Genomic DNA, 25,459 nt, shown 5'->3' with positions numbered 1-25,459 from the left:
ATTTTTAAAGCTACTGGGTATATATATTTCTTAACAGGCAGTAGGAAATTCTGAAGGATTGTCGTGATATTTCCATATAAAACAATTTGTCCGATGTAACTACCAATGTAAAAGCCTGGGTTCACCAAATTTAGGAAACAGCCACAGAAGAGGCTCTTGAATTAGTATCATAGAATTATTAAGGCTGGAAAAGACCTGTAGGATCATCAAACGCAGCCCCCAACCCAACACCCCCAGGTCTCCTAAACCATGCCCCGAGGCATCACATCTACATGGTTTTGAACACCCCCAGGGATGGTGACTCCCCCACCTCTCTGGGCAGCCTGTGCCAGTGCCCGACCACTCTTGCAGTAAAGACATTTTTTCCTAATATCCAATATAGGTGCCAAACCCCCTCCTGAGAGTCCCTGAAGTAACAAGGGACTGTAATGAAGTATCACCACAAAAACGTGGGTAGACATACAGCAAAACCCCTTCCCGGAAGAACTGAAGTAAACCCCACTGCATCTCTATCACCTCAGAAGCTTACAAATCCAAATTTAGCCTCAAATCGTGATTCTTTAAAAATCTGAGGGGGGAAACGCCCAGCTGGTGAGACGGGGGGGGGGGGGGGAGCGGTTACGGGACGAGGCGCGCCCCCGCCCCGGGCCCTCGAGCGCGCCGGTGCTCCGCGCGGTACACGGCCCCACGCATGCGCAGTGCCGGTCCGTCCCCCAGACGGGCGGCCGCCGCCAAGGGCGTCCCGCCCAGGCTGCGCATGCGCACAGCCGGCAGCGTGTGCCCGCCCCTTCGTGTGCGCCTGCGCAGCTCGCGCGGGGTCCAGCCCCGTCCGGCGCGGCGCCTGCGCGGTGCGAGGCGCCCGTCTTCCGCCTTGCCCTTCCCGCTTCCGGGAGTGCTCGGCTCGGCGGAGCGCCCGGCCGCGGGCACGGTGGCGGCGGCGGCGGCGGTCCAGCGGCGGGGGCTAGGGCTTGGCCCCGGCTCGCCCCACCGCGCCGCCGGCACGGCGCCAGTCGCAGCTCTGAGGGTAGCGGGGCTGCCGCTGCTGAGGTAAATCCACCCCCAGTCCCTCCCCGGGCCACCTTCCCCTCACGGAGCCGGTTCTCCTCAGGGAGCCTGACGCCGATTTCCCCTGGCCCGGCCGCCGCGGGCCTTCCTTGCGCTCGCCCTGGCCCTGGCAGGAGGCCCGGTGAAGCCCCGGCGAAGGACGAGCGGGGACCAGGCTCCTCTCCGGGGGCAGGTGGGGCTGAGGGCTGGGTGTCCCGTCGGTCTCCGTCCCTGCCGCTCTTCGGTGTCTGCTCTTAGTGGGGCTGTTCTAGGTCTTGGCTGTGCTCTTGCCTCTTTTCGGGTTATTTAAAAAAACCCCAACAAACTAGAAATCATCTGTCAGCAGCCATGGAAACAAGTGCACGGAAGCGTCCCTGTGCGCCGGCACGGTTGTGCTGCAGAGCCTGGGAGGCTGAAATGGGAGGGAGCAGCAACCATTTGACACACAACGCCTTTCAGTAATGTCCTAGCACTCGCTCTGGGGAGCTTTGCTGGTTTACGTGGTGCTAGTTTTCTGTATTTCCAGGGGGGGAAGAACAGCACTCGCAGGAAGTGGAGATGCAGATAGTTCACGCTCTGAAAAATAAGAGGACGGGTTCGTACAGCATGGCACGTATGCGACCGGTGCCGTCAAAAAAGGATTGGGAAATCGTTGGTCGTTTTCTATACTACATATACAGATGTAGAATGGTATTGGGATGCTGATTTACAGTGATGTAACTGTTCGCTTTGCTGAAGACATAATTAGGTTGAAGTCGCTGTGGCTGTTCGCATTAACAGACTTAAATTAGATCTTTTGAAGTGGATACTCTCAGACTTTGAAAATTTACAGATAAAATAGAGCTGTACTGATTCATTAGTAGATGAAACTGATGTAAAATTTTAGCGGTTTTAGATTGGATTTAAGTAGCTGAAAGCTCTTTGTGGCTGAAGGAAATTGTTAATACTTTTCAGCTCTAAAATGTCCTTGGTTTTGTTCTAAAGCAGTATATTTTGTATTGTATATATCTGATGGGTTTCTTTTTTTATGCCTTTTGTGAAGACATAACTTTTAAGGGAAGTAAATTGGTAGAATTCTGTAGCAGTTGAAAGGCTGAAGATGAAGACTATAGAGGAAATGTGAAGCTTTACATGTGTCTGATGTGAGGAACCATTGAAACAAAGGCTTTAACACTCCTTTAATCGATATTGAAAATTGCTGGTGAAAATAGCTCAGCTTTGATCTATGACATTACTTTTTGGAACCTGGAAGGAAGAATCCCATGTGGATACGGCTATAATAACTGACAGAAAAATGTTCCTGCCAGCCTGATATCACAGTGCAATCAGTAAATGTGATACCCAAGCTATCTTTAACTGACTGTGAGGATATAGCCTATATCAATGAACTTAAAATTTAGAATTAGAAACTTATACTTTAAAGTAGAACGTGATTCATCCAATTGCTGTTGGCAAGTGTGTAAAACTTTCCATTTCCACCTAACAATACGGATATTAGTTTAAGCATCTAGCTCTCTGGAGTCTAATCTGAATTTGAGTTTGTGGCCCTGTTCCAAAAGAGGTAAGGTGCAAAGCCCAGCCATAGGCTGTGTTCGTGTCCTTTTCCAAAGTAAAGGTTGTTCTTTAATCCAGGAGTGTTCTGGCCTTGCTGTTGTAGCTCAGCAAACGTTTCATGTAGCGGATAGTGTGTGTCTTTGCTGGGCACCAAAGTCTTGTGAAATGTATTTTCTTTGACTTCCACATCTGTGGGGGAGAAAAATCTGTTATTGAAAAGATACCTGGCTGAACATCTTGGATGTTATTTTTGTGCTTACGGAAAAGTGATTTGCTATCACAAATCTGTTGGGTTTATTGCTGATAGCAAAGTTCTGTCATACTTTTTATAAACAAGTGTTCTGAAGGCAAGCATTGGGTTTTTTCCTTTCATTTTGCATAAATTCTTTTACCCTGAATTCTCATTGCTTGGTTTTGAGGGTGTTTATAAAGATGATACCAGCATAAAGACATAAGTAATTTTGTCCAGCTTCCCAGTAAGATATCCATACTTAATGCTTAAGTACTACTTCTAAATACTCTCAGAAGAAGGATATATAGAAGAAACATATCTCCTTTTCAGAGCTGAAAAGAAACAATTCCAGTGTCTTCCAATGGCCTGGCACTTGCTGTTTAGTAAGAGGCTGGCATAGGAGCTTAAAACTTGACTGTGCTACATACGTACTTACTGAAGATCGTCTCTTGAATTTGTTACCTATTGTCTGTATGTAAAAAGCATCAAATGAGTTACATGTTTCCAATGTAAAGCTTCACTGTGTGCCTGTGGTAGAGCAGACATGGGTCAGTAAAAAGAAGGGCTACAAGGCATAAACAGGAAATTTATGAGATAAATGTGGTACAAAATATACTGTTAGAGCAGACGCAACAAGGATTTAGAGAGACGATGGGCTATGTCACTAAGGGTATGGGGTAGATTTGGGGATAAGTTAATAATAACGCTGTGGGATTATATCGTGGGTTGCCATCAGAAGCTGTTTCAGCTGCTGTTTTCCAGAGCTGCATGCACTGCGCTACATACGCCCCAGACTGTGATTACAAAGAGATGTGCTCAGTTTCAACAGATAGCAAAAGCTGAGTCTGTCAGGGCTAAATTGGGACTGTAGTTGAGGGACTGGTTCTTCTGAGTACCTGCTACTCTAGCAGCTCTTACACGTGTTCCAGTTGCTAAGAAAGTTCAGCCTTTAAGCCTTAGTACCTAGCAGAGTTTCCTTGTACAGAGCTAGGCTGCTGCTGGGGCTGAGCTGAAGGGTTTTCAGCACAATTACCGGTTGATGCAGTTATTGGAGTAGCTTAATTTGCTGTGAGGTTGTTTGCTAGACCAGTCACTGAGAAGAAGTTAAAATGAGCCACAGTTTACTTATTAAATCGCTTTGCCATTTGGATTGCCTGTATCTGTGATACAAAGCAGGTTATTCATGTAAATTAGGCGTGAATATGTCTAGACATTATCTGGTGGATATTTATCTGTCAGCAGTGAATGGTCCAAATTGCCCATGGAATGGGATGCAGTAGCAGGTTTGCCCACTTGGTTTTCTTAAAATTTTTGCAGTTACTGAAGTTAATGTTTACACTGTAACCTTTTAATGAGACTACAGTCCGATCATTTTGATTTGCCATTGATGCTGTGTTTTCTAGGTAGGGATTAAATCCATTTTATGTAAGTGCTGCAGGATTGTTATTCTAGGGTGCAATACCTGGTAGTGTCCCTATAACTATTGACTTATCAGTACGCCGTCAGAGATTTTGAAATAAAAGCATTCTCTTTACTGTAACTGAAATATACGGAATCTTAGGAACTGTCCATTGTATAGCTTGAATGAAAAAGGGACCAAAAAATACATAGGCTTTGACAGCTGATGGATTTTTAGACTGTACATAAACTCTTATCTGTATACCTGTTTAAAAAATATTTTTTAAAATTCTGTTTTTTCCTACAACAATGTTTTTTGTTTCAAAAAAAGAAAAAAGGCAGGGAAAGGAACTATGCTTAACCCTGAAGTGCCCTTTGTTATTATTTAATTGACAGCACAGGCGCCTCATGATACAATGGTTGTATTGTATCATTCATCTCCCGATGTCCTTGGTAACCTTCTTCCAGTAAACTTCGAGAAGGGAGATTTGCTGATGCAGTGGATCTTCTTTAGCCCCAGCAGAAAACTGAAAACATCTTAGGCACAGTCATTTTACAAGACCATCTTTCCAGTGATGATGAGTTTGTAATGTAACTTCTTCAAAGTATTTTTTTTATTCTGATAATATATCAGCATTTTGGGCCTACATTTCATTAACAACGAGGTGACGGTCAGATGAGACATTCTCAAGCTGCGAATTTCAAATAACACCTAAGAGTAGAACTGCATTGGATTAGGTTTAATATCATCAACTGTGCAAACGGATGCCATTTTACATGAAACAGAGAATAATTTAGTTTTACCTTCTAATGCTAAAGATTTTTAAACAGTCAAATTAAAAACCATTGCTGGGCATATTAGAGATTAAAGTGCATGCTTTGTCCTGGAGGCTCGTGCTTTAAGCATGCATCAAAGACTCAATGTAAATTTAGTTAGGACAGGCATTGAGCATCTCGCTGGGGGTGCTCTTCATAAAGTCTAAGTGCTTTTCAAACATTGATCCTCTTCCCTTTGAAGGGGACCAAGGTGGGGGATAATGGTGTAGGCAGCTGGCGAGGAGAACAACATACAGGAGCAGGGGAGATGGAAGGGGTGGGAGAAATCACATGAGAATGACTAAATCTATTACTTTTGCAAGAGCTGAACTGTGGTGGCACTTCCACGTACACCAGTAACTGATGAGGCTACAATAAACACTGAAATCTTGCACGAAATTGCATTTAGGATTAGGGAACTGACTGAACAAATCAAGTCCCTGTCTTGTGAATGAATTCTCTTTTAACAATTTCAAATGATTACCCTGACTTTAATATTTTACCTGCAGAGGTTTAGTGTGTCGTCTTCTATTGCTTGACATCTGCAACTCAGAGAATGGGTGGGTGACATTGCAAATGAATGTGATACACTCAGTCTGTCTTCTTGGGTGTTTCTACGTAGCTTCCACAAAATGCCATGTCAGTGACAACTTAATGATTGTGGATTTCACAATATTGTGAAAACTTGTTTAACAAAAGTATAAAAGCATATTTATAAAGAAAAACAGAAGGCAATCAGTAGCTTCATGCAGTTACATGTGCATAATAAGCATTTGCATTACCTTTTAGGCTTGCAATAGAATATATGAGGTGGTTTGAATAAGACAACAGGCTTCTCATTTTCAGGGGAAGTCTGCATTGGTGTAATTCCCCTAGAGCTGGGAAAATTTGCAGATTAAGAATTCCATCAGTAATGTTGTATTTGGAGTATTTTCTAGTAACAAGCCAGTTTCAGAAGCTTTCCTTTAGAAGTAAGTGGCTTCATATTTTTCTATAGCTGTTAAATATCAGAATCCTTACATTATTCTCAAAATATATGAATTTAAATTAACCTTCCAAATAAAAGGGAAGCTTCCATGTCACAAAGCTTATTTTAAATACTAGAAAATCAAACAACTGAAGAAATAAACCTAGGTACTTCTTTAGCCAACTTTAATCAGACATTAATTTGAAAATCCTACTCCAAGCTAGTCATTTTATTCTGTACTGTATAAAACAAAGCAAGAAAATCTTCCTTGATCACATACTGGGGGTTTAGTTGCCGGGCAGACGTTAGTGTTTGCAGCAGTAGGACTGGGTGAGAGGACAGCAGTGCCAGCCAATGTTGTGTAGAACAGGGGTCCCAACTCAGTTTGCCAGAAACCAGAGCAGCAGGGCTTTCTGTGCAGCGTGCATTGGTCGCTAACTTTTCCAGACAGAAATTCAGGCCCACACATCTTTGGTTCTCTTCCTCACATAGAAATCTAACTCAAGGATTTGTGCTGCAGTCCTGCTCCAAGTGCCGTGTGGTGATTTCCAAAAGCTCACTGCTAAAATTTTCAAGCTTTGAAGTACCTGATTTTCTAAATAAAATAAGTTTCTCCCCCTCCTCTTTCCTTATGAAAAAGGAAATCTACGCTTTTAAAGCTACAGATGCTTTCTCACTTTGCACAGTCTGCATTGGATTTGGGTATTACGTCCTTGTGAAAAAGGAAGGAATGTGATTCAAGATCATGGAATGTTTGTACTGTAAAATTAAACATGGTTAGAACGGCTTACGCTGGCATTTCAGTCCTTAGTGATTTGTATATCAGAAGTTGCACGGTAATTGTTTGCCTCTGTGGTGGAATTCTAGCAAGGAGAACTTTCTAAGTGCATATTCCCTTTGGATAGTTGTAGGCCATTTTCTTTTATATACAGATTCTGGAATGAGTAGCTTCTTTATTTTAAATTGGCCATGGCTTGGTCTAATAATTAGAGTTAAAGCAATTTTTTTTTGTCTTACCTTACAATTATAAAAATAGTGGTAGACATGCATGCTTGTTATTAATAACCTGCTACCAAAAACCTTGCTGTAAGCTCTGAAGAAGATCAAGTAAGATATATTATTTTTTGCATACTCTCTCTCTTACTCATATAGGAGTGGCAAACAGGAAGAAGTAGTAGGTCTTTGGATACATTAGTTTGTAATGCTAAAATCTGGATATCCAACACTCTTAAAAAACAAAGAACGAGACAGATAATGTTACTTGAAACACTGCTTAGAGTTCTTTAGTTTGTTATTTGACAGCTTAATCTAAAAGTTTTTTCCTCTCGATCAGAAGCTTGTTTCCTGTAAGTACATGCAGCGTATTTCAAAGTACAACTGTCTGTGTATTTTTTGTGCTTAACACTATTTTCCTGATGAAGCAAGGGTGCTTTACTAACCAGTTTGTTGATGATGTCTTTTCAGATTACATCACATATGACTATGTGAGTAGCCTAGGATAGCCCAAAGGAAGGACATGATGTTAGAATAACGCAAAACATTTGCGAGGTATGTGGGGTTTTTCCTATTGTGCTAAAAAACTTCTTGGTCATCTTTAATACAGGTAAAAAAATGAATACAGTAATTTTATGCCATTTCATTTGTATGCTAAAGGAGTTGCTTGCAGAACTGTTTATTTCTTCTTCTGAGGTATTGCACCTGAGCTGAAAGGAATTTCAAATTTGTGTTCTATAGGAAGTTTCAGGATTGGGAGGTTGGTTTTGGTTCATTGATTCCTCTCAAACACTTCGAAACATCTATGCAGCAGGAGGTCTTGAAGGAGCGGGGTTTCTAAACAGGCCTGGGTGGGCGGGGTGGGGGAGATGTTTGAAAAGATGTTCCAAATTACTTATGTATTGACTTTTTTAAACAAGAAGGAAAAATCGGGTGGGGAAGGGAAAAAGTAGTACTTTTGCCATTGTGAATTCGGTTGAAATTATTCTAAATTTGAGTTAACAAAACCAGAATTTGCCAGTGAAAAAATATTTTGACAGAATACTGACATGTGAATGCACTGTATTTGACTGCTCCTGACGTACAGTCACTTATCTCTTTGGAAGAAGTTTGGCTCTTTGGAGCATTTGTTGGTTATTTTGTGCGTGTGATAACTTTGCTTGGCTCTCAACTCTTCATACGCTTCAAGGCTTAGTTGAAAGTTTATTGTACATACTTTTTTGTGGGCTGGTTGTTTTTTTTTTGAGAGAGAAAAAGTTAGACAATAACATTTCTTAAAAGTTTTATATGCCCATTTTTGATTAAATAATAGCTGGTTTGCTTAGTTATCTTCATGTTCCAGCTGCGAATTATGTAGGCTTTATGAAACTTGACGTTTCTTTTAGAAGTCTTGTCCACAAGGTGTGGTTGATGTCCCAAAGTGCTGTTGGAATGAATTGGCTTGGATTGTAGTTTTAACTGTAAACATTTAGAAAGATTAGAATAACTTAAAGTGGCTGAAAAGAGAGCCTTATCTAGGTTAAGTTAAACTTGATTTGCTTTTAAGGGAGGTGACGATTATTCTTGTCTATGGTATTTTTCTGGTATGTGACTACCTTCATCCATGGCTTAGTATTTGCATTCTGGTAAGAGGGGAGACTTCAGTGTAAAAAAAACCAAACTAAAAAACTTTAACGGGTGATTAGAAAACACCGTGTAATTACTAGAAATTGTAATTTTGCATTGTTAGCGACTAAATCCAAGCACCAGAGCTGTATTTCAGTTTGTTTCACAACCAGAGAATGTAGCCCACACTTAACTGTGTCCTATAAGTATCTCAGCTAGCTATTTTAACTGTTGCTCTGGGATTTCTACACTGCAGTCTGCATGTACTTGTTTTCATTTCTAGTCTCTTGGATTATTCCTGCCTAGTTCTAGCATTAAGGCTTAAGAATCAGAAAGAGTTACTGGGCAGAATATGTTTATCTGATTCCTAGTAGATAGGACTGAGAGGTTTTATTAAAGGGTTCAGAAATACATAGCTTTATCTGCAAACGACCTCAGTTGTGAGTCTCTTACCTGGTAATGGTCACTTTGACCATTTTAAACTAACAAAGTGATCCTGTGTTCAGGGTCTCAAGATGTAAACGGATGCGCCGTAATTCCTACCAGTCATATATAGGCTACCATTAATAAGGGAGAAAAACAGACTTCTGTGTGACTATCATCAGTCAATATAATGCTTTCAGGTTTCACAGACATGGCTTTTAATAGCATGAATCAATATGAATTTTAGAACAGAGTATGCTTTTAAAGTAGCAGACTATTCTTGATGCATAATGTTTAAGCTTTAATTTGTCTCCTGTTTGTTGATGGCGCTTCAGTTCTGCCATTCTGTGTCTTCGCTTGTTAGAGAAGTCTGGAAAATAATTCTGGTTTCATGAAAACTATTAAGGTTTCAAGTCTTGTTTTTTTGTTCCACATTGGAACAGCAACAAAGCCCTAAAAGAGTTTTCATTAAATCAAATAAATTTGTGTTCTTTGAAAATCTGGTTCATGTAATCCATTGCCATGCTAATTTAACCACCACTGTTTGTTTCCCTTAAGTTTGGTCTGATCTGAGACTGCTTTGTAAGTTATCTGATATATCTGTGTAACAGGTTTGGGTTTATTTCAACACAATAGCACTTTTGTCCACAAATTTAGCTGCTTTCTAACTTGCTCTGTATTTTGTTGTGAACGATGTACTAGGACAGCTTTATTTCCATTCTGTTTTTTCTTTCTGCTCTTCCCTGGGTTGCTGGAGCAGTATGAAAAGTCAACAGTCTGGTGCCATAATTTGCTGTTTTCTGAGACACATGAGCTATAATGTAATGAAGACTTTGCCATTCTAGTTTGAGATAAAAAAGGTTGCATTTTTATAGCAAAAGGGGAAGAATGGTTTATGGGCACAGCAAGGTGAAAATGAAACCATTCTAAGATCCCTTTGTCAAGCATTGAAGTTACATGATTTAAAAAAAAAATTATGGGATTATAAAAGTCAGTAAATGGCTTACAAAGTTGTTGATGAAACTTTGTAAATTAGTATCTTTTGATTACAGAAATATTTCACACTTATGTTGTCATAGATTTGTTCAGGTTTTGATAAAAAAACCTCAGTAACCTATTTTGAACTTGGATATGTTTTATCTTACCGAAATAAAAAGCGAGTGCCACCTGTATTTCCATTTCCTCACACATAATAATGGTGTCTGCTTCCTGCAGGGCAAGGCCAGAAAATCATGCAGTCATCAGGGCACAGATTCCGTGATGTTGAGCACCACCCGCTTCTTGCTGAAAATGACAGCTACGATTCCTCTTCCTCAGAGGCCGACATGGCAGAGAGGGTTTGGTTCATCCGAGATGGCTGTGGTATGGTCTGTGCTATAATGACGTGGCTTCTGGTTGTCTATGCAGACTTCGTAGTGACTTTTGTCATGTTGCTGCCTTCCAAAGACTTTTGGTACTCTGTGATCAACGGTGTTCTCTTTAACTGCTTGGCAGTACTAGCTTTGTCATCGCATCTGAGAACTATGCTAACTGATCCAGTAAGTATGCGATCGCTCCTTGACATTGAGTTGTTCTCTCCTGTAGCTCGTCATCTGCAGAGAAATTTGGAGAAGTGGCCTCAGTCTCCTCCTGCAAGGAAAAGTAGTGTTAGATGCAGAACCCTCAAGCTGAAGGGATGGTATCTGTACTTATCCTGTTGTTCTGTTAATGAATCCATAAATAATTGTTGACCTCAGGAGCTGGCAGTATAAAATTAATTTATAAGGGAGAGGTAGGCTTATGAGATACAGTTTATTCCTTAAATATTAACCCAGTTTCTGAAGAAGCTAATAAAGCTTTAGTCACCTCTGTCCTAATTTGTCTTACTTTTTTTTGCCAGATATATTTCCAAAACTTCATAAGATGTTGTAGCTTCATCCTGTTGTATCATTTGACAGGGCACACGAGAGAACTTTTAGAGGTAGACATGCTGAAAAACCTCAGTCACGTATTGACATAAAGTAAGAACTACTACCTAACTCACGCATTATTGCGTTTAGGGGTTCAGGGTCAGTGGGAACGGAGATTTAAGCTCAACGCACGTTAGAGCGTAGGTATAAGAGGTCTTGAAAGTACTAATTTCTTAGGACTTTCACTCTGCAATTCAAGAGTCAGAGATGAAATTGTTTCTTTTGTACTAAAATCTATTATTCTGTTTAGGGAATAAATCTGGGGAGAGAGGGTTGAGGGGAAAACCATCTGCTTTCTGCAACTTTTTGAGACAGTAACAGTGTATGTAGAAGTTATGGGAGTGTTCAGAAAAACAGTAGGGTGTTGTAGTTCATGGTTTTCTACATCTTTGATTTACTTCTGAGCCCACACCCAGTGATGAAATGTTACGACTTCTACAGACTGCGACAGCTAAGAAAGTTAATGGTTTAAGGATAGATTGCTTAAAATTATGTCCTGGTAAAACTGTGTGTCTTGCTAGACCTGTGTTGTTCTTCATGGATAAAACATGATAGAAATTGAGATGAAATTCCTACCTTTTTCTCTCCACTCCTTTCCTGCTGACTCCCAGAATGGAGGATACGACTGTGTGATAGAAACTGAGATTGAAGGAAAAAAGCAATAAACTGCCTCAAATCATATGTGAATTAAATTTACTGTTATAACTATAAAAATAGATTTTTTTCATTGGAAGAAATTGGTGACCATCTGAGACTGTGAAAGATGTTTTTGAGATAGAGCATATTTTTATCAGCAACATGCTGAAAGAGTGGCCTGAAGTTATCATCCTCGGTGTACAGGTGAACATGAGATGTGTTTTGTTCCAGGTAAATTTATGCTTATAAGATAAATTTGTGCTTTAGGAGTTCCCTCTGAGATAATTCACCATTTTTACACCAAAGTATTAACTTCACTGAGAACATGCATATTGCAAAGAACACTTCGGCAATACAGCATGTGCGTTCAAGAAACTCTCTCAGTTCGTATGCCAGCAAAGGCCAGCTGGCTCAAGCTTGAAGCACCACTTAGCCAGAGATTTCAGCTGGGGCAGAACCTGGCCTGTGTCTCGGGCAGTGCAAACACAAGATTGTCATTCCAGGCAATAGGCAACAAAAACTTTCTGCCCAAGTAGAGGGATGTTTTGCAATTCAATCTGAAGTGCCTGCTAGTTTGGGAATTCTGTCCCAAAAACTGCCTTCTCATGTCTGTGTAAAGTGATGATGTTGCCAGTGGGCTTTTTTTTTTGTTGTTTTTTGAATGAGAAATAGAGTGTTGCAGATGATCCCAGCCAACCTGAAGAAGGTTATCCCTGTGTGAAGGAAGTGTTGGCCTGGAGGAGGCGGTATGGAAAGGCCGTTGTGCTTTCATTTCGCATCACGGTTTATTTCACGATCGCTTCCTGTCACAGATAAGCCTTTACCTCTCTAAATAAGCAAGGTGACAGTGGTACTTTCTGTTATTTTCTTCTTCCTAATCCAAAGTTAGATTCCGATCTCGTGAGGCTTTAGATTAATATTGTTACTGGAAGACATGATCCTGCCTACTATTTCTGTCCGTTCATCATCTTCCTTACTGTGTTGAAACAGCTGCTAACGCAGCTCTGTGGTGAACAGCTCAGAGGACTAATCACTAAAAAATAATTTCTTTTCCTGATGGCTTATTTTTCTTCTGGATCAGTTCCTTCAGCTGCTCACCGTGTAGCTACACAAACTTTCACAGTAGCAGAAGGCAGCAGAGGATATGAGATGTAGAATAAAGAAGCCAGTAGTGCTTGATGGTGACAGTGTCGAAGCTAAAAGCTTAAGTGTAAAGGAAAAAAAGAATGATTGTTCTCAAGAACTCGTGTACATGGGGCAGATGGCTAAATCGTGGATTCAGAGCATCAAAATAACATCTTTCAAGTAGTTGTTGCTGATTTAGCTTTTGTGGATGGCTTGGCCTAATAATCAAACATCACAACAATTAACATATGCTGCTCTAAGAAAGCACGTCTGTCTGAGTAGTGGTGCTCGTTCAGAGTAACTTCTCGGCAGATATTGACCTGTAGTGCTTGTATCTGCACGTAAAGATGTGTCTTCCCCTTCATGTTATGTATGCTGGTGACAGCAGATTGTATCAAAATTATGCTAATACTTGGCCATAGATGGGTCTTGCTGAAATGAAGCTGAATTTGTGGTCAAACAGAGGTAATTTATGCATTTGGAAATGATTCTGGCTTATGGCAGACTAGGTTTGAGTAAATGAACTTATTTCAGCAATTATCCTGAGATTACTGGTATGAAGTCTAGCAAATGTATTTTTAAACACTCTCATACCATCTAAGAAGCTTTCTCTCCTTTAATTGAAATGATTTCAGGGGGCTGTACCCAAAGGAAATGCCACTAAAGAATACATGGATAATTTGCAACTGAAACCAGGAGAAGTGATCTACAAATGTCCAAAGTGCTGTAGTATCAAACCTGAACGTGCACACCACTGCAGGTATGCCATAGTTTTCTTTAAAGCAGTTATGCATATTGAGTCTTGGAATAATGCTCCTGGTATTTATGCGTTGATTTTTTTCCCCCACAAATTTCTTTTGGTATCCAGTAAACTTTCAAATTCATACATTGCAGAGTATTTTATAAATATAATATACTGTGGCCAAAAATGAATGTGGATGAGGGGAAAGAAGCAAAAAACTCGAGGTTTTAAAAATATTCATACTCTGGTGTCTTAAATACTTTTTGATCTGTGAATGTTTTTTCCTGTGCATCATTCTAATTCTTGTGCCATACTGTTGATAATGCAGGGCAAAGGGAAGAACCTCCAGGAAATTTCTGATAGAAGCTGATTTAAGAAATGACTCCTGCAATCTTAAATGAAGAAAATACAGATTAATTTAAAACTATCGCTTTAATTTGTGTATTCGTCTCTTCGTAGTGCATCATTTGAAGCTATATGTGAATTGGCAGATTATTTTCCCAAAGTTGTAAGTGTAATTGGTTAAATGCACTTCTGCCTCTTGAAGATTTGTTTTAATAAGTACAGGAGTGGTTATAATTTGAACTTAACATGCTATGGAAGAGATAGTAGAAGTATCCATTATTATTTCTCTATCTTTTGAGTTTTCAGGCACGGTGGATATGCGTTTGTAATGTTTGTTGTGTGAGAGCTGAAAGCAGATACGCCTGCATAATTAAGACTTACATAAATATGTAAATGATCCTGGTGGCGCTCGCTAGGTGCGAGGAGTGATGTGTGTTGAATTGTGTGGCGTATTAGATTTAAGTCTCCGAGTTAGTGCCCGTCAAAAGAACAGAGTGAAGTCTTGTCAGGACTCTCAAATTACTCTGTAAATTTGTGGTTTCTAAATTAAATGTCTCCATGTATGTCACTTATCTGTGTGAAAGTTACGGCTGAGAAGCTATTTCCATTATAAATACTCTGCCTTGGCACTGAGATCTTGTTCTTCTCTCAGATGTGAGTGGGTTTTGGTATCTGGAGTGTGAAGGGGAAAGTTTCGTGTATAAATAGTCAAGTATAGAATTATCTTCAGTTAGTTTATCTGTGGTGTAGGTTGTCTTCAGCAGGGATGCAGGTACCAGGGCTGCCTTCATGTGCAATGAGTTTGGTTCTGGCTGCTTTATTAGCTCTACTAGAGTGTTAAATGAACACAGCTGTACCGATTGCTCAGTGGGCCTGGGAGTGGAAGCAGTGCAGCTGCTTTCCTGTGGCAGAATATAAGATGTTAATCTCTGGGGATCCAAAACAGCTTTGGGCAGTCGGTTCAGATATCCTGGCATTGTGTTCATGGGATGTGCTAAATGGACACCGGAGAGCCTCTGCTGAGTGAGTGTAGGTTGGATCTTGCTAATTTTCTCATCTCAGATTTAGGCTGGCTCCTACAGAGACTTTGCAGGTATCTTTGTAAAGTGTTTCCAACATCTTTGGTCCCGGTAGGATTTACTGATTTGGAAGTAGCCCCAAATGAAGGCATCTTATGTTGAACTCTACATACAAGTAAAGAAGCTGGAGTATTGGGAGAGCCTAGAGCTGCAGCTCTGTGCCCTCTGGAGTCTCCTGGGTACATCTGGGCCATCATCCTCAGCAAGCACTGTATTATCTTGGGCGGTCCAGTAGCATGTGGTCCAAGATAAGGTGTTATTGATTGGAAAAATTGTTTCTTTGTGGAAGAATAATAAAAATAAGCTAGGTAGAGACTTGGAATCCATTGTTTATAGTACGAATTTTGAGTGGCATTTATTGTTAAGGCAGGACAAGAATGGGTATTGTCCACAGCGAAGGAAATCTGTAATGCTTTCAGAGGGTTTGTTTTAACTAACCACTGGTTCAGGGACCTACCTTTGCACATCTCGTGAATTGTTTTGCTTTTCTACGTCTTGGTAAAATACGCTGTGGGATGTTCCACATAAGGGCAAAGGATGCGTTTTAATGCTTGCACGGTACGTAACTGGCTTCACAGGGCATCTGAAAGAGAAAGCCGGAGCCTTGAAACTGTATCTGCTACCCTTTTGTAAGCCTGCTGTCACGCTTTTCTCGGCAGTTGGGTATCTGCTTTAATTGCCTTTGTTTTTGTTACTAGTACGATACATTCTACTGGCAGCTGCTCTTAAATTCTTAAGTAAAACAAAGGATTTTTCTGTAATTTTTGGACTGTTGAATACATACTGCATAGACCAGCTACCAGAATCTGATTCTTTGCCATAGGTTTAGCACTGCAGAAGTGTACCAAATAGAAAAAAGGTTTGATTATGCTGCCAACATTTTTTTGGCTTACAAACCTCTTCCAAGGACATTAAAAGGATGGTCTAGTCCCAAGCAGTCAAAGTGGCAATTTGCTGATAGAAGAGACGTGAAAATGGAAATTGAAGTTGGTTCCTGTTGGGAAATAGTTACGCTCAAAGCCACAGTGCATGTTATGAGTAGTAAATTATTAACAGAAGAGGCTCTTATGATGTAGTTATGAAAATTGTTGTGCAACACTGCAGCAGAAGTTCTTTTGAGGAAGAAAAATATTTCATAATACTCATTAGTGGTGGGAAAGAAAACAAGAAACCTTTATTTGCAGCTAAATATCTAGCCTCAGTGAAATACATTAAACGGAGATTTTACTAAGCAGTTAACATTTTCAGCATACGAAGAGGCTTATCCTGAGCAAATACTGTTTCATTTTCACTGAAGGAGCACAGCTGTCATTGTTTCTAGCCTATTCTGAGTGCCTGCGTTTGTGTGTGGGGAGCTGTTACTCAAAATCAAGTCACTGAGACGTTTGCATCAGTCTTGCCGTGAATGTCTGTTATCCAGACCAATTTCTCTTAAGCCATTAGCTGTGTCTGAATGTTATCTTTGGCATTCAAAACTGTAACTGCACCTGCAGTTGCCTGAGTGCATTCAGCAGCAGTGCCAAGCTGGATCAGACCTTCCTTTGTCCACAGCTCCTTGTTCTCGCTACCATATTGCTCCTTCCTCTTGCGTAGGCGTGAGTGTTCCCGCACAGTGAAACGACCCAGGTTGCAGCTAATGGAGTGACTTTTCCAAACTCTTTCTGCGGGAACATCTGTGCTTGGACGAGAGAGAGAACAGGATACAAGTGACGGGGGTAGGAGGAAGGCAGGACCGCTGGTTTCAGCACTGCTGCGAGTTTGTTGGCTGGAAGTGTTGGTTGAATCGTGGTGTGCGATTAGAAACGAAGGCAGGGTTCCAGACATCTGATGTCTTGGAGAGCTCTGCGTGGGCTTGTGAGAAGTACTGAATGAGCAAAAGTATGTCCTGCCCACCTCACATCTTCCAGTGTTTGGATTGATTGAGTCTGGATATGATTTTACTCAGTACTTCACATTAATACTCTTTTTAGAGTGACACTATATATTCTGTGTTACGTTAGGAGGCTTGCATGGTTGTGGAGATTGGCGTTAGGTCACCTTCCCACAGAGCTCGGGAAATTAATGAGAGGCTGAACTTACAGGCAGCAGGCTGTGAAATGAAAACCTTTTGGAGAGCCTTCTGAATGCCTTCTCTTGAATGGTACCTCCTTCTTCTGCACCAGAGAATGGTTGCGGTGTTTAGTGATGGGATTGGGATTTTTATGTGTAACTGCCAGTAGTTGAAAAGTAATTTGCATCAGAAGATGAATCTCCTTTCTGGATGAATGTCCATTAAACAAGAGGCAGTGGGAGTCTAGGGGTTTGGGTATGGTAGCTCAGGGCAAAGGGAGCTTCAGAGGAGCCGCGAGAGATTTGGGGTTCTCTCATATAACCTGCACAGGAGGGTGTTCTGCCTCTGGCTGAATTACCTTGTAATCATGCGTATGAGATGACTTAAAAATTATTTTATGCCTTGGAGCATTGATTCTTCCCTGCCCTCACTCCCCACCCCTTTCTTCACTCTAGTGACAATTGTCTGGCTTTACTTCGTGGCTTGTCACTGCAGCACTCACAGATACCATAAATAAATAGGCATGCATTAAAACGAAAGGATTTTGAATAACAGTGCCTGCATTTTTTTAGGCTTATTTGGCTTTGTAACCGCTGAAATGAAAATGCTTAATATTTTGGATGTTCTGCAGGCAGATGTGGAACGTTTTGAATGTGTGGGCATCTTAAGCACAAAGCTAGGGAAATGAAATATCAGCATTATTTAAACTATTGATTTACAGAAGTAGTTCAACATATGTTGCAACTGTTGTGTTTCTCTTGTATAACTCTTCATGTTTGGCTGCAGGTGGACCGGAATTTAAGAGAAATGAGCCCTCTGGTGCTGTATGGCTTCACAGATGTAAAATGGACTTACTGAAATATTTGACTTTTCTTTCTGGAAAAAACCTTGACTCAAAACTGGGCAGAAACGAAGCAATTAATTGCAATACTAGCAAAGAACAGTAGTGTTTAAATAGTCATCAACAAAATACACAAAGAATGCGTGCTGTTTATGGTTTCAGTATTTTTGGTTTATGTTGAGGAAGCGAGGTGTGACTTTGTAACTTGTTCTTTAGCTGAGGTTTTGATTGCTTGTGTTTAGAATTGTATGGCCAGTTGAAAACTTGGAGATGTGAATTTCTTCCCCCCCCCCGCCATCCTGGATTTACAAACGCAATTGACAACTTGAAAGTCTGTAAACTTGAAATAATTACTTTGTCTAAAAAAGCTTCTCCAGGAGGGAAGGGCTTTTTTAATACTGAATCTAGAAAGAACTGAAGCATTGCTCATTCAGTGCCACAGGTGTCTAAAACAAGTTACTGTATTCGCCTGATGTGTTTGGCCACGCAGTGATTCTCATATTAATACTTTTTTTCTTACATGAGGAAGATCTTATCTACACAGTCAGTTTTGTAGCAACCAAAAGCTGAGTTATAAGTGAGCAAATAGTTTCTTTAAAGAAATGCAGATAAAATCACTGTTTGTAGTTTGTCAAAAAGGATTTCAGCACATCATCTTAGGACCACTGGATACCCTTGTTTCTACGTTAAAATATGAAGTATTTTTTGTCAACAGATGTCTCTTTTCCTTTCCTTTAGTATTTGCAAACGATGTATTCGAAAGATGGATCACCACTGCCCGTGGGTGAATAATTGTGTGGGGGAGAAAAATCAGAGATTTTTTGTTCTGTTTACGGTAAGTGAAAATCAGCAGCAGCTTGATCTCAGTATGAACCTACCTTGATTATAACAGTTTGGGTTGTGCTTATTAGTGACTGATGTCTTAACACAAAATATTTGTGCCCTTGTTTTTTGGTGGTTTTTTTTTCCCTTCTATGCACGATACTCTCCAAGCAGGAAGATATTTCTACTTATACTCATTTTAATCTATTTTGTAAAGTGCTGTTATTTTAAACTATCTTAATTTTGCTGTGTTTTTTATAGTAACAATTAGTGAAATGGCGCTGTGATTTAGGGAGCTAATCCTTAAACTTTCATTGTTGCCCACGTTTTTAGATTCAAGCTTAATTAGAATTTGTTTTTACATCACTGTATTGAATTAAAAATTGAAATAAGGAAGTCTGTTCGCTGTGCAGTGGTGAAGGCTGGCTGAGAGGAATGTCTGGTTTACTACCTGGCAGCAGTCAAAAGTAAGCGCTCTCTCTTATTTCCAGATGTATATAGCCCTAATTTCAGCTCATGCGCTCATACTATGTGGGTTTCAGTTTTTCTCCTGTGTCCGAGGGCAGTGGACTGGTAAGCAAACATTAACTTTCACTCTCATAATCTAGCAGGTATTAAGGGGAGGTCGTAGCGTTCCAGCTATTTCAGTGCCATGTATGAAATATTACAGGAGTTTGATCTTTTTGAAGTGAGGTCCTGGAAATGTTTCATACCTGTTTGCCCATTTGTATGTGTCTTTTCTACCCCCACCCCCTTAGTCATTCACTGTAAGAGCTGTGGCTGTCAAGGGCATTCTCACTCCCTTTCTGTTTAGTAAAAAATGAAAAAATCACCACCTCTAACAGGAAGGAAACGATAGCTGGTCCTCAGACCACCTCAGCACTATATTACCTGAGGCTGCCAGCTGGGCTTTGCATGCCACACCACAGTTCTGTGAACATCAGCTGAAACTTAAACAAATTTCTCCCTCATTCTGTTACTGAACCCAGCTCTGGGGCTGCTGTAGAAAATAAATTTCCTAAACTGTCCCAGTTGTTTGTTTAAGGCTCTGACTTGCATTTCTTAATGTTCCAGTGTGCCAGAGCTTGTTCTGATCGTGTGCTTTTCCTGGTTCCTGAAGCGAACATGGCTGTGTTTTGCTGAATATTCCATTAAATGGATGGAATCTTAGTCCTCTTTTTACTTGAAACATTCTGCTTCCTGTACACTATTCCATTTCTTCTTTGTTTAACTATAATGGAGTTAGTCGGTTGATCAGAGGATCTCCAGAGATGTGACTTTAAGTGTCAGTCAGAACCTGAATGCTTTGTGTGGTGAATTAAAAAAAAATAAAAATAAAGCAATCGCAGCAAAATGGAACATCTGGATTAACTAGCCAGCCAGAGCTGACAGCGGTCGCGGTTTTTATAGTGTTTGTCATGCGTGAAACTTCAAGCTGCTCTCATCTTTATATATGTGCAGTTATGAGTACTTAAATCGTCTCGTGGGCAAACGTTTATTTGATACCCTTGAAATATTGAGGCAGGATGGCAGTAATGCGCTACCATTTATAGGAAGCCAAAAGTGTTACTTCCTTAAAATTCTTCATTTCCTTGGGCAGCAAATGAAGCTGCTGCAGTGCTAGAAACTAGAAGTTTGTTATAATTGTGAAATGTTGTTTCAAGTGTCAGATATTCAGCTTTTATTGCTGTTTGTTGGAGAGCTGTTGTCTCAGTATGAACATGGTCTATAGATTATTTTTTTTAAAATTGTTTTATAACTACCTATTGTCGTTTTCACAGAATGCAGTGACTTTTCCCCACCTGTAACTGTGATCCTGATGATCTTCTTGTGCCTTGAGGGTTTTCTGTTTCTCACTTTCACTGCAGTCATGTTTGGCACCCAAATCCACTCAATATGCAATGATGAAACGGTAAAGACTTCTACTTGTGTGTGCTGTAACAATTACTTGAGGAAGATGTGATTAGATATTGTTTTATTTGCATGAGGGGAGGCTCTTACTTTGAAGAAAACCCCGAATCTGAAACAGCTCATCATTTTTATTTCCTACGGTTGGAAGGACCGAGGTGCTTCCATGGGGTTTGCTTTGAACAGAAGTTCTCGCATTATTTGCTTTTTCTGACATAAATTGTAGAATAAGGTTTTTCAGTTACAAAGATGGCACAGCTCTGATTTCAGTTTGGACTTGCACTTCTCAGATATCGCAAACTCATGATATACGTCCTGAGAAATGTCTGCTTTTCTCAGGTTTACACTTAAACTATCTTGTATCAACGCGTCATACTCCCCTCTACTTTGATACGCCTTATTAGAGTATAACCATAGTTTGGGCTTCTGGCTCCCTTGCCCTTAGATCTGCAGTGTTAAGCCTTGAGAGGATGTTTTGTGACGGATAATTGACGGGAAGCATAAGGAGTTTGAATCCTGGGGCTGTTCAGAGTTTTCTCATGTGAGGCCGTTTAAAAGTATACTTCTGTACTGAAACATTACCGTGAAAAAGAAGTGGTGTATGTCCAGCCGCCTTCAGTGGAAAGTACAAAAAACAATCGTCAGAATAATGCATTTGGGAGAGTACGCCTAGCTTCAGTAATTGCTTCTTGGAAGCCCTACTGTCTGGATTCATTAACTGAGTAAACAACTTCCCGTGCATATTGCTTGCAGATCTTCTGCTGTCACATGAGCTTTTCTGGTCATTTTGTCCCTTAGTTTGAGGGGGGAAGAGGTAGAGGCAGACCAACTTTCCTGTATACGTTTTATGTTCCAGGCCTCGTGCCCAGTACCCACAGGGCTAAATCAGCCATTCGTATTTCTCCCTTACTAAATAAATAACAGGAAGAAACTAACCAGCTCACTAGCTATAAATTAAAAGAATGCGAAATAGTCATCAGGTTTGATAATTGCTATTAGACTTCACTAAACTTCGGACTTAACAGCGCAGCACTGCATGTCTGTCTGTGTGTACAGGAGATTGAGAGACTGAAGAGTGAAAAGCCGACGTGGGAGCGAAGACTGCGTTGGGAAGGAATGAAATCTGTTTTTGGGGGTCAGCCGTCACTCCTGTGGATCAATCCTTTTGCAGGCTTTCAAATCAGGCGACTTCTACTGAGAGCAAAGAAAGGAGGACCTGAGTTTTCTGTTTGAGTCTAATTATGCTGGAACTTGCGAGAATACTATATAATATTTATTTGGGGCCAGAGAAGGCTGTCTACATATAATCTGTGACCAGGTGAAACTGATATCAGACATTTGCTTGTAGCAAGCAGAGTTTTATACGTTTATCGTCACAGACATCTCATTAACTTTCAGAGACGCGAACTGAATCTATTACGGTCTTCACAGCAAGATAACAAAGGAAAAGCACGTGGTCACACTAAAGAAGCCAAATGTCATGCTACTGTAATTTATTTTATGAGATTAATTATCCATTTTTGTTAAACCCTTTTTATTTGATAAATGTTTGGGGAATTACCTGTGTGTTTTTATAAAAAGTATATACTTAGGTGCAGTTGTCAATCATAAGGAGGAGCATTATAGTGAAAGTTGATCTCAAATGAGACCTAGCCTTCTAAATCCAGTTTTCAGGGAATAGTGGTTCTTTCAGTTTTACTTTATATTTCAGCTTGTCCTAACAAACAGAGCTGTACTCTTGTGTCCCACTTCAGGCACACATTCCTCATATGCAAGTGATTCAAAGGACTGGTGCGCGCACCAGCGCAACCCGTCAGAGGCACTGTTACACCCCTGCCAAATGTCTTCCCAGGCTCACAAAAGCATGTCTTGTGTTTTGGCAGTATTAATCTCATATGGCATTTAGGTAAGTTCTAAATCTTCAGTAAACAACACTTGCAACTGACGGCTGCGGGCCAGTGTCTGCCCTCAGATAGGCGTCTCCGGTTCGTAACACATTGCTTCTAGGGGAACGTAAGTGTAGGTGTTTGAGGAGCGTGTCTAGTCCTCCGTGCAGGGGTAAGTGGGACCAGTGACTGTATCCTCCTGCGTGAGATTAAAATGAATGTACTGCAGGTTGGGGTTAATTGACTGAAACCAGTTGTCTTTGTAAGGTCTTGCTCTGCCCCGTTTTTTGATTGTACTGACTTTTCATAGAAGGAAAGCTGTTAACGATCCCTTGAGCAAAGACAGAGAAATGAGGGAGGCTACCTTCTTCTCAAGTACAACAGGTCTTAAATGTAGAAGGATCTGCAATAGAAGGAATTATTTTGAATTTAGCCATTTTCCAACCAAAACTACATTCAAGAAATGAGAGCAATACAGATCTAGAACTGCTTTATGTGGGCCTGACAAACAGCAGTAGTGCTAAGAAATGTTTATAAATCTGCAAGTAATGAAATTCAGCTAAAAGTGGATTCTTTAAAAATTATATTTAGACTATTTTTTGTATTGTTAATCTGTTCTATAAATTACTGACGATATAAAGGATAAAGCAGGAGCCTTGATGCATAGCTTGAAATCGTGCCTAGAAAGTAAATAGCTCCCTGTTCTGGGACTTGCCTTAAAATTGTCCTGTTCTTGCTTTTGCTTTGCCAGTAGCACTGATGATCTGTCCCACCTCAAGCAGTTCAACGCGCTGAAGAATCTTGCGTTATAAAGTTTACGTGCTACAGAAGCTATACTTTCTTTTCCTCAGCGACCTGCTTCTCCATTTCTTTGTAACTGTTTGTGGCATCTCGATTCCAGCTTCATCAGGTTTGATACCATTGGGTGGGTGAAATTACTAAGGGATCCATTTATTACTTATGGCCCTGCGAACAAAACTGTGCAATACTAGGTAATACGTTCCCTTTGCTTGGGGGAGGTGGTGTGTGACGCCGGGCAATTTTGGGGTGGACGCATCCGATGAAATTGCGGTCAAATGAACAAAACTACGTCTCGTGTAACTGAGGGGAAAGTTGGAAGTTCCACAAGATCCTTGCTGCATATTCAGTTGCACATCGTAAAGAATTGGTGGGAGGGGGAAGAAAACGTGTCTGGCTTTGTCATGAGGCTCTTAATGTGTATATTGTTTAATAAAAATCTCCTGGTGAAAATCAGAAAATATCACTTCAAGCGGTTGAACCCTGTGACTTAGCAAGTGTGTGTGTGTGTGAAATCAGGTTTACTTGGCTTTTCAAACCCTTGTTACGTTGTAATTTTTTTAATGTTAAAAAAAATAAAGTAATGAAGTCTTAGTTGATTAACTTCTGCTCTATGTGTTGCTTTTCTTTGCACGTATACGTGCATATTTGCATATATTTAGATTACAGCCACTCAGGGTAATGGTCTCCCATCCTTCGGCTTGTAATTTATATGTACAGGTATGTCAGGTAACAGATGATGCTGCTCCAAATTAAAGACGCTGCTCTGCTTAGGGTTTTAAGCTTTGGTAACTGCTTAGCTGTCCCTAGGCATTTCCTTGTGTGCATCCTCTGTGTAACTGCCTCTCTCGTCGGTACCAGTTTGTCTAAGGCAAGTGGGAAAACACGGGGTGAATGCTTCCTATTTGAAAACTCACGGGGCACCTGGGGCTCTGCACCTGTGTCTAATACAGGCGTGGGCCCCCTGGTTTCTCTGACAGACGTTGACTTTTCCCGCTAGTTCAGTAGCTTCGGATACAAAGACAGCCAATTACGCAGCCTGGAAAGCGGCAGTTCGGAGCTGTCAGCAGAACGACCGACTCGACAAGGGTGAGGAGGGTCAAGGTTTGCAAAGGCAGTAGAGGGTGGAGAGACGGGAAGCCGTTTATTTCCCATTCGCAGCAATTCTAAAAAATGCTTTGGTGCCTTCCCTGGGTATAATATCACGCTTTTGTACGCTGCCCTTTCGGTGGAGAAAATAGCTCCAAGTACATTCATATAAATTTTGTGCCGCTGCTTCTTGTACTTCGGAGCGGGTTAATGATTTGACTGTATTTGTATGCCACCACAGTCGGGCTGCGCTGTGTTTACATATATTTTAGGGAAGAGCTTGTTTATTCTCCACATGGAACAGCCGTCTCTGCAGATGGATCCTGCTAATTTATCTCCTTTTTATTGTCTTAATTCCTAGTGGTAATGTCAGGTTTCACAAACCCTTTCTGAAGTCTTAGACGGCAGCAGTGAGAAGCGAGGGTTCGTTTATGGACTGCCTTATGCCTACCCTGTGCAGAAGTGTTGTGTTTCCATGATTACTCTCGCTTCTTTCTATTGGCACTGTGTTGATATGTGAATGTATTCAATGCTGTTGGAGAAAGAAGGTGGCAAAAGAGGTGGTGAAATACAGAAATTGGGCTGTAAAATGATCCTGAACCTGTTAATAACACTAAAATGAAATGCACCGGCATATACAGAGTTCTGTATATTCGAGAGTTCTGTATATTGAAGAGGAATAACGATTCCTCCGAAGAGAGTAACAGTTCAATTCGCGCCGTATATTTCGTGGTTGAACAGGGATTGGTGCTTCTTGATTGATAAGACAGTTACATTTTTTTTGCTTGTGTCACTTTTTTTTGTGTTCTGAATTTCTTCATGGAGAAATACTATCGTTCAGTTCCTGCAGTATTTCCTGACCGTATTGCAGTGGCGTGTACGAACTCGCACGTACGAAGTAGAGCTCTGGAAAACGGCCAGCGTGCATCCCAGCAGTCACGGCCTTAGTTTCTAAATAACGTAAGTGTAACTTTGCACCTCTGAAATCTCTCTGCAGTTTCTCTTCGTGCTGTAGTGCGGGATAAATTTAAAATAAGGCCTGGATTAAATGTTGATAAAGCCAAATATTATAATTAGCAAGGAGATGGAGAACTTAGAGAAAGAGGTAAGTCTCCATTACCTGAGATGCACGATTCACGTTGTCCTGACAGAGCAGG

General features: G+C 40.8%; 1 protein-coding gene across 2 annotated transcripts; it reads left to right on the top strand.

Annotated features, from left to right (window-relative positions):
- The first annotated feature begins 851 nt into the window (after positions 1 to 851).
- Positions 852 to 23,816, top strand: ZDHHC7 (zinc finger DHHC-type palmitoyltransferase 7). 2 transcript variants are annotated; one of them, XM_064459688.1, is made up of 8 exons: positions 852 to 1,047; positions 7,476 to 7,559; positions 10,248 to 10,570; positions 13,378 to 13,502; positions 18,538 to 18,634; positions 19,113 to 19,194; positions 20,403 to 20,533; positions 21,586 to 23,816. In XM_064459688.1, the coding sequence occupies exons 3-8, from the start codon at positions 10,265 to 10,267 to the stop codon at positions 21,760 to 21,762; spliced, it is 918 nt and encodes a 305-aa protein (XP_064315758.1). In that variant the 5' UTR covers positions 852 to 1,047; positions 7,476 to 7,559; positions 10,248 to 10,264; the 3' UTR covers positions 21,763 to 23,816. The 2 variants fall into 2 exon arrangements, with proteins under 2 accessions (XP_064315758.1, XP_064315759.1); XM_064459689.1 differs by lacking the exon at positions 852 to 1,047 and adding an exon at positions 1,620 to 1,639.
- Positions 23,817 to 25,459: the final 1,643 nt, after the last annotated feature.

The sequence above is a fragment of the Phalacrocorax carbo genome, chromosome 8 (genome assembly GCF_963921805.1).
Source record: "Phalacrocorax carbo chromosome 8, bPhaCar2.1, whole genome shotgun sequence".
Lineage (NCBI taxonomy): Eukaryota > Metazoa > Chordata > Aves > Suliformes > Phalacrocoracidae > Phalacrocorax > Phalacrocorax carbo.
Note: the sequence above shows the minus strand (reverse complement) of the source record. Positions and strands in the feature narration are given on the sequence as shown.